This window comes from Vigna unguiculata, chromosome 7 (genome assembly GCF_037176805.1).
Source record: "Vigna unguiculata cultivar grain cowpea cultivar isolate G323 ecotype 2 chromosome 7, ASM3717680v1, whole genome shotgun sequence".
NCBI lineage: Eukaryota > Viridiplantae > Streptophyta > Magnoliopsida > Fabales > Fabaceae > Vigna > Vigna unguiculata.
The window spans coordinates 39,712,955-39,722,075 of NC_140798.1; the positions used below are offsets into that span (position 1 = coordinate 39,712,955).

The 9,121-nt window shown below is 34.3% G+C and overlaps 1 protein-coding gene across 3 annotated transcripts; it reads left to right on the forward strand.

Annotated features, from left to right (window-relative positions):
* The first annotated feature begins 2,741 nt into the window (after window positions 1-2,741).
* Window positions 2,742-6,475, forward strand: LOC114191074 (GATA transcription factor 8-like). Of its 3 annotated transcripts, none has more exons than XM_028080233.2 (3): window positions 2,742-2,888; window positions 4,068-4,341; window positions 5,217-6,475. In XM_028080233.2, exons 2-3 carry the CDS (start codon window positions 4,090-4,092, stop codon window positions 6,036-6,038), a joined length of 1,074 nt encoding a protein of 357 aa, XP_027936034.1. In that variant the 5' UTR covers window positions 2,742-2,888; window positions 4,068-4,089; the 3' UTR covers window positions 6,039-6,475. The 3 variants fall into 3 exon arrangements, with proteins under 3 accessions (XP_027936034.1, XP_027936032.1, XP_027936033.1); XM_028080231.2 differs by lacking the exon at window positions 2,742-2,888 and adding an exon at window positions 3,149-3,418; XM_028080232.2 differs by lacking the exon at window positions 2,742-2,888 and adding an exon at window positions 3,451-3,581.
* Window positions 6,476-9,121: the final 2,646 nt, after the last annotated feature.

Genomic DNA, 9,121 nt, shown 5'->3' on the forward strand with positions numbered 1-9,121 from the left:
TACTTGTTTTTTCCATATATTTTTCACTTATTGATATATGATTGTTGAATGTTAGGGAATTAGTTTAGTCTGCGTATTAAAATTCATAGTAAAACTTAGTATGTGAGTTTTTTTAAATCTTATCAATAACATTTTGTTGATATTAGGAAACAAGTAAATAAATTAATATTTTTTATTTAAATTTACAGAAACGAAAGAAAAGAGAAGAAAGTTTATTTTAAGTAACTGGTTACATATAACAAAATGAAAAAATAAATAAGTAAAATCATGTAAATTATCAAAAATATTTTTTAACTAAAATGCAAAAAAAATAAGTATGAATTAAAATTGAAAAAATATATATAAAATTCATAATAATGGTAAAAATTATTTTAAAAAATAATTAATTATAAAATAGATGTGATTTTTCATTCATATATTAATTTAAAATATTAAAATATAATAAAATTATTTTACAAGTTAATTAATTAAATAAAAAAAAGTCTCACAAAATCACATGTAAATATCAAAATATTGAACTTCACAAGGTATTAATATTTAAACTATCTTATTTTATTCATTAAAATATTCTTATTTTAATTTTTATTATAATATGAAACATAAATATGTAGTTATATTTACGTAAATATAATTGATTATATTTCTCAATGTAATTTATTATTATTATTATATATATATATATATATATATTATAAATATTTTTTTTATATTTCAATTTATTTTTTTAATAACATAAAGAAAATTAAGTGTGAAATTGTTTTTCCATATTTAAAATTTTCATTTGAATTTTTTCTTATTGATTTTTTTTATTTCTTTTTTTCTTATGTCTTTGTCGGTATAAACAAACAGAACTTAAATGTGCATAAAAGGAAATGGTTAAATACTAAACCTTTTAAATAATGGTATACAGAATATAATCACCGTCTACATTTTTTTACTACAGATATTTTAACTATAAATTAGTGTTCCAAGGTTTTTACTCGTTTTATCCTGAACTAAATTATGTTTATCTTTAAAAAATGTGGAGTTAAATGTCTATATAACATGTATTTGATATAAAAACTTTAAACTAGCAAAACTACGGTTATTCTAACTTTTATCCTGATCAGGATAAAAATGGTTAATTATCAATTATATGATGACAATGTTTTCTTGAATGACGATACAATATTTTTTTTCATCTTACAAATTACTTTTGCAGAAATAAATTATATATCTAAATAATAACAATAACCCTCTTAATATTATATAAAATCAGTATTAAAATTAAAATGTTGTGTTTTTATAATTTATAAGTGGAAACTCATTGCGCTCTCTTTTTTTCTTTCTTTTAATTTGTAGATAAATCACGTAAATTATTTTTGGAAAAAATTATGACTAAAATTGTATATAAAGTTATTAACAATTCAATTGTATCCGTATTTAATAATTGATTGAGATACAAAAGAAAATCCACCACACATTTATAGTTAGAAGTGATAACTTTTAACTTAAGAGGTCGTCAATAAAGTAGGTATAATTTCTTTATAGAGTTTGTTTTCATGTCATTCTACTTGAGAATATAAAGTAATTGTCAATAGCACGATACACAGTTGTTTTATTTTAATTTTTTAATTTAAATACAGGATAAACAACCATGTTAAATAATTCGTAATAATATTATTTCATTAATTTTTTTTTAAGTATTAATAAGACTCTTTATGAAGAAAAGAAAAACAGAAAAATTTATGAATGTGATAGATAATGTTTTTTCCTTTTTTTCCTTTAAGGAGATTGGTTCAGTGGAGTGAAGATAAACACAATAAATAGAAATAAAAATGTAAGTAAGTTTTTTAAAAAAGTAAAGAGATGACTTAAAAAGCACAATGCAATAAATACAACATTTTTAAATGGTTTACATTTGATCTGAGCCAAATGGAATGCGAGTTGGGATGTTATAAGTATAGTTGTAATAATACGTGTTAAATTAAAGAAGACAGTGAAGTAAAATGTTGTTTGAAATATAAGTTTATATAGTGTTGCATGTAAAGCATGAGAGCCAAGTGTGATAAGGCTAATAAAAAGAGTATAAACCATGTAAATAAAAAGGAAGAAAATGGTACACGTTATTATTAAAAGAATAATAGTTTTAGTTGTAAGAATAGAAAACAGTGTAAGAGGAACAGAAAAAGAGGTAGTTTGTTGAAAAGAATTTCTAGAACTGTTTTTGTTGGTTTTGAGCTGAAAACAAAGAATTTTCAATTTATATTCAAAGTTGGGATTTCCGAAACTCCCACACTTGCCCTATTCAAATTTGTCCTGCAACTAATTTCATGGGAATGGGAATTGTCTTTTTCTAAATTTTTGAAAGAAGAAAAACAAATAAAAATTTCCACAAACGCAAACTCACGATTTGTCAATCGTGTGGTGGGAGGGATTAGGTAAAATTCAAAGTTGGTAAAAATGGTAATTAGTGGGAGAAAGAAGGGAGAAAAGAGAAGTGTATTAATTTATGTTTTGAGTGGCAACGCGTAAATATAATTAAAATAATAAATGAGGCTATCCAAAGTTACCATATCCAGCGTGGAATAGAAAAGAATCATCGGTTTCCGAACCCGTAACAAACACTTGTACATGTCGTAATAACGCTTTCCGTGTGGCTCACGCGCTTCGAGGAAGCTCCTAAACTCTGACTTTTCTGCTTTACTGCAAACCCAGGCAGTAATTTTGTTTTGTTTTATTTAAGAAAACAGAGACTAAGCAGAAAGAAACAACAGTGTTTGAAACAACGGCGGTTAAAAAAGGCTGACAAAACACAACACAACCTTCTCTTGTTCTATTTATGCGAACCCTGCACCATCTTGGCTTCTCACTTTTTTCTGTCTCCGAAACCCAGCGAAGAAGAAAAGGTAAAGACTTCCATTTCCATGGCGTTTTTTTTTTCTTGCTGTTAATTATTTTTGAGAATTTGGTTGAGGTGAGGGTGGTATGGGAAATGGGACTGGGGTAGATGAATTGAAATTGAAATTGAAATGAAGATGGAAGTCCGTGAATGGAGGAAAGGAGAGAGAGGGGTGGGACCCATGGGTAATCTGAGGAGAGAGATGAAGGGAAAAAAAGGAAGAAGAGAGAAAGAAGTCTTCAACATCACGACAGTGGAGGTAGTAAAAGACAGCTAGCAATGATGAAGGAGCCTCACCTACCAGTGCCCATCACATTCTCTTTCTCTCTTCTCCTTCTTCATAACCTCCTCTTTCCATTTAAACCTTCTTCACTCTCCTCTCTCTCCTTTCAAAAACCCCTTACTCCACCACCACCTCTCACACCTCCTCATTTCCTTATTGCCTCTTCTCTCCACCTTTTCCACCTCTAAAGATTGCACCTTTTTCTTTCAGTTTCACCTCATACTGCATACAAAGATACCACTTTTACCCTTCAGGTTTGCTTTCATCTCCTTCCCACCTTCTAATTTTCATCCACCATTCTGGGGAATTCCATTTCAACAATTATACAATCATAATGTTTCCAACCATTACATGATTTTCTGTTTATTTCGTTTTTTCTTTCTCTGCCTGGAGTTCAATTTTCCTCAGTTCAACAAGGTTATCTTCAACTTTACCTCAATTTTCAAAATGTTCGCATTCTGTTTAATTTGGGAAAAAGAGGTAGCCGAAATGAGGTTTCGTTTCGTATCTTCGATTACTTCGGAGGAAAAAGAAAGAAAAAAGAGAGAAAGTGAGGGTTTTTCTGGATAAAATCAAAATGCCATACTGGGACCGGCTCATACTATCATGCGCCGCACCACTCATTGCACTCACATGCTCAAATCTTCAATTTCGGATTTTCATTTCATCAAAATAAGTAATTAATAATAACAACGCATGTCGGTTACCTTTTGTTAACTTTTTTTTTCTTCCCTTTCTCTCTCTAATAATTCCAAAGAAAAATATTAATTTTGATTTACGCAACAATGGCTACAATGGGCCACAATCTCCCCCGTTCAACAACAGCTGCTGCTGCTGTGATATTTTCTTTTCCGTTTTCCCCTTTCACACTCTGATTTTCTATCCACTTTTGAATTTTCTCAGGGAATTTTCACCTGCCGAGAAAATGGTTGGACCTAACTTCATGGATGAGATAGACTGCGGTAGCTTCTTTGACCACATCGACGACCTTCTCGATTTTCCTGTGGAGGATGTCGACGGTGGCGCCCCAACCTTGCCCTCTGTCGCCGCCGCTGCAGCCGGAAACTGCAACTCGCTGGCAAGCATCTGGCCCGCCGGGGCCGACTCGTTTCCCGGTTCCGACTCGGTGTTCTCCGGCAACAGCGCTTCGGACCTCTCCGCCGAGCTCTCAGTTCCGGTTAGTTGTTAGAAAAAGCTGCAGTTTTTATCCAATTTGTTGTTTTGTTGAATTTTTTGGCGCGTTCACATGAATTCCGTGAACTGCTCTGTAATTATACGTCATAGCGCCACTAGCTTCCTATGTTGCTGTTGGATTACTTAGATTATGACATCACAGTCTCGTGTACGGTTCTGATTGTGTGTCTGCCGTTGCCAGCCTGACACACCACGCGCATTTGATAGCATGAAATTTTGGTTCTAGTTGTGGGGAGCATTGTTAAGTGATTGTCTTCATTCCATAAATGGCTCATAATTTTTTGAAAAAATAAAATCATAATTTGTAGCCATTGTAAAGATAATAAATTTCAAAATATCTTGACACTTGACAGAACAATATTTTTTCTGTATATATATTTTTTAATTGAAATTTTTTGAATTTAAATTCAAGCTGGGGAGGGAGACATTATTAACCCACCATTATTATATTGTATTTCTTTTAGAAAAGTCATTTTAGTAATTTAAAATGACACTTAATTTTGTCGGTGACATGTGGCACAGCACACCCCCTTACCTCTCCATTATTTGAACATCATTATTGGATATCATGTGATTTTGCATGTGACAATCACATGATGCAACGACCAAACACAAATAATGCGAAAAGTTGGTCACTCACTCACTCGCTCACTCACTCACAGTGAGCACAAATTCGTATTCCTCATTCAATTTGAAGAACTCGCATATTGTTCTGTGGAATATGCTAAACATAGCACAACTTGCATTTCACTGATTGTAGTATTAATTGTAGAAAAGAAAAGAAAGAGATGGAGTAAATGCATTTAAATTTTACAAGGCAAAGATATGATTGTGATGAATGTGGTGATTGCATTGCAGTACGAAGACATTGTGCAATTGGAATGGCTGTCGAACTTTGTGGAGGATTCGTTTTGTGGTGGGAGCTTGACCATGAAGAAAGTGGAAGAGCCATCGTGCACCACAAAGGAGGACTCAGTGCACAACCAATTCCACACATCAAGCCCAGTTTCTGTTCTTGAGAGCAGCAGTTCTTGCTCCGGGGGAAAGACGGTTCCGGCGCCGCCACGCAGCCCGGAGGTTTACATCCCTGTGCCGTGTGGACGCGCACGCAGCAAGCGTCCACGTCCTGCCACCTTCAATCCCCGCCCTGCCATGAACCTCATTTCCCCTGCCTCCTCCTTTGTCGGGGAGAACATGCAGCCAAATGTAATTTCATCGAAGGCGTCTTCAGACTCTGAGAATTTCGCCGAGTCTCAACTTGTGGCAAAGATGCCAAAGCAAGGGTGTGGAGAGCCAAAGAAAAAGAAGAAAGTGAAGGTGACAGTTCCTGCAGGAGGTGGCGGTGGTGGTGGTGATAGCAACCAGAACGGGTTGCAAGCGGTTAGAAAATGCATGCATTGTGAAATAACGAAGACACCACAGTGGAGGGCAGGGCCAATGGGGCCAAAAACACTGTGCAATGCATGCGGTGTTCGTTTCAAGTCCGGGAGGCTGTACCCGGAGTATCGCCCAGCGGCAAGCCCAACCTTTTGTCCATCTCTGCACTCCAATTCCCACAAGAAGGTGCTGGAAATGAGATGCAGGGGCATCGAAAAATCTGGTTTTGCAATGAATAACGTAGCTGCTTCACCCGAACTCATTCCGAACACTAACAGCAGCCTCAGCCTGGAGTACATTTGATGTTATGTGAAGGAGGAATGGTTTCTCTTTCGTTGCTGTCCTCTAGAGTCTTCTTGTCTTATGTTATTTCTTATTGATATTTCATTTCTTTGGTTCATTGGTTTTTGTACAGGGTTGAACTCGGGGAATAGGAGCAATAGGTGATGATGATGATCATGATCATCATATTTTTAGCTGTTAGGGGAAGATTGTAATCAGAACTGCGGAAAAAAGGGTAGACATATGCAAGTCAAAAAGGGTAGGGTCTTAGGTCTAGTAATTGTAGGTCCCTTAAGGTCATTTAGGAGTCGCTGTCTCGCTTGTTTTTTTTGTTTCTTCGAATTCTTTTCATTTTTTTCCCCTTTCTATATATATCCCTATTTCTGGGAATTCTTTTTGCAGTTCATTTGTAGCAAAAACTTCGAGTTGAGTAAGAAAGTTTTCAATTTGTAATGCTACCTTGCTTTCTTCTAACCATTAACTGTGTGTGTGTGGGTGAGAGAGATATAGGTAATTTTCTTTATGAGATAAAAAGATGGTAGCATTGCCATATTGCCCATGTTTTGTGCTTCGCAATAAAACGTAACATAAATAGGCATTGACACCTACCATTTTCCTCAAAGGACAATTTGCTCCTTCTACAAATTAGAACATAAAAATGGTGATGCGGAGAAGTTTTCTCTGCAGTGATTGCACATGCGAAGTTCAGCTGAAAACAGAAAAGAAAAAAAAAAAAAGGTCCGTTTTAACGAAGGAATGGGTGGTTTAAGAAAAAAGGAAAGTGGAGATTAGTTATCTTTGGTTATAAATTACTGAAGTTGGTAGATATGTTGGAAAAGTAAAAAGATGTAGAGGTTGAAGAAATGATGATTGTTATTGGTGAGGCTGGTTCGTGTTTTGAAAGGAAAGGACAATGCTTATATATAAATCTAACTACTACTTTGAGGCTGGTTCTATAGGATTTGGCAACATGTCATTATCTCTCACAACTTCACAACAAACAACAAATTAAATGTTGATGAATCATTTAAATTTCACTTGCTTCAACCTCTCTCTGCCTCCTGTCATAGTCTTTCGAATTCATATTTTAAGGTACGTTTAACTGCTAATTTCATCAAATTAATATAAGGACCAACTTCTCCATCTTAGTTTTTTAAGTGTACTCTAACGTGACCCGTGATTGCTCTGCCTCACTCAACCCTTCATCAAACACACTCACACATTTATATATATATGAATGAGATCAATTTCATTACCAACCCCTTAGGTCTAACGAATCTATTCTAATAAAAGTTTGTTTGAAGTTCTCTATCAGATTTGGGTGGCTCTCACAAGATTGAGAGCAACTTCTTCCAACTCTTTCGATACAAAATTGTTAAAGGTTAACTCTAATTTATAAAAGTTACTTTCAGTTTTTTTTTTCTTCCTATTAGTTAGTATTTAAGGACAAGATTATCTAAACATATAATTGAGTCTATTTAGTAAGTTGTAATGTATGATTCATGAGACTGCAGAAAGTTTGAATCCATTTGTAAAGATTAAGTAATGATTTTAAAATATATGAATATAGTTTGTGTATTTAGGTGATGAGTCTTGCTCTAGAATTAGTGTAAATGCATCAAGCTACTAAAAAGTTATGCAGGAAGAGAAGAAATTGTGGAGAATAGCATAAATAGAAACAATCTCGTCACTCTCGAATTGTTACAGCACAAAAGAGTTGGTTTTGTTCAATTCATGCATTAATGTAAAGATTTTGAGAATCACATGCTTCTGGTTGGAGAATTTACAGTCACTTATTGAAAAGACCAATCATAACATCACTCACACAAACTGATGCTTCTCACTCACCGTTTAAATTAAAAGCAATTTGATGTTAAGAATGCTTTTTATTGGTAGAAAAAGAATCATAAGTCTTGAAAATAATCACGAAATATTTTACGAATAAAATGAAAGGGAATTAAAAATGAGTCTGCTAGTGTTAAGAAAGTTTTAGATACGTAAATTTTGCATTTATTAAAAACGTAGATGCCACCCTTGAATTTCCTACATTTAGACATGAAGGAAAATTTTGATGTTGTCATTTGATTAGAATCTTAAAAACATATATACCTTGCCACATGGAAAAACACAAACCAAACAAGACACAATTGATCACGTGATAAAAATGGACAACAACTTTTACTTTGTTGTACTTCTATAGCTTCTTCATGCACCTCTATGAGTGTCATGTGCTTTCTTCATACCCAACTATGAATATATGGGAAATTTCAGATCTTCACAGCAACAAGTCACGTGAAAGGATAACGATGGAGGTTGAAGGTCCTTATAAAATAAAAATGGGCATTTTTGAAAAATAAGGGTAAAAAATTATAAAGATCCATAAAGGCTCATGGAGGTTGAATGTTATTATTAAATAAAAAAGGATAAATTGACATTTCAAAAAAAAAAAGGAGGTAAAAGAAAAAGTCATGAAGAACTCGTGGAGCGCCGAACGTTAAGAGCCAAAATTAATATATAAGCCCACAAAAGTGTTACTGTTAGTGTAGCCGTTGCGATTCCATGGCAATTCATACTTAAGAATTTCTTCCTGCACCCCCATTTGCCAGAAGAGCGAGCATTTTATTTATAATATCTCCGCTTCAGGTTTTCCCTTTGACCAACTGTCCCTTTAATATCACCCGGGTTCCCTTCGGCGACTTGACCCACTCGTGTAGTTATTGGGTCAGGCCCACTTTTAAGTTTGGGCCATGTTCATCTTCCAGCTCACCTTTTGGCCCACAATGATGAACTTCGCTGTTCTCAATATGAATGATTTGGAGTTGGCCCAAACCGGAATTGTGAGGGACGAGCACCCTTAGGCGGTACATATTTACGGATTGCACAGTTTGGACTATAATTCCAGTAGTAATGTGATTGGAATTTTCAAAAGTAAGGGGTACAGAAAGAAAATATGGGAGTGTGACAATAAATTCCCTAATACTTTAGTACTATGTTATAAAGGGAACGTTAGACCTCACGATTTGGGCCATTTTGTAAGAATGGGTTGTGGGCCACTTACAATGTATTGGGCTGGACGTGTTCGACGGCTAATAAGCGTTGGATCA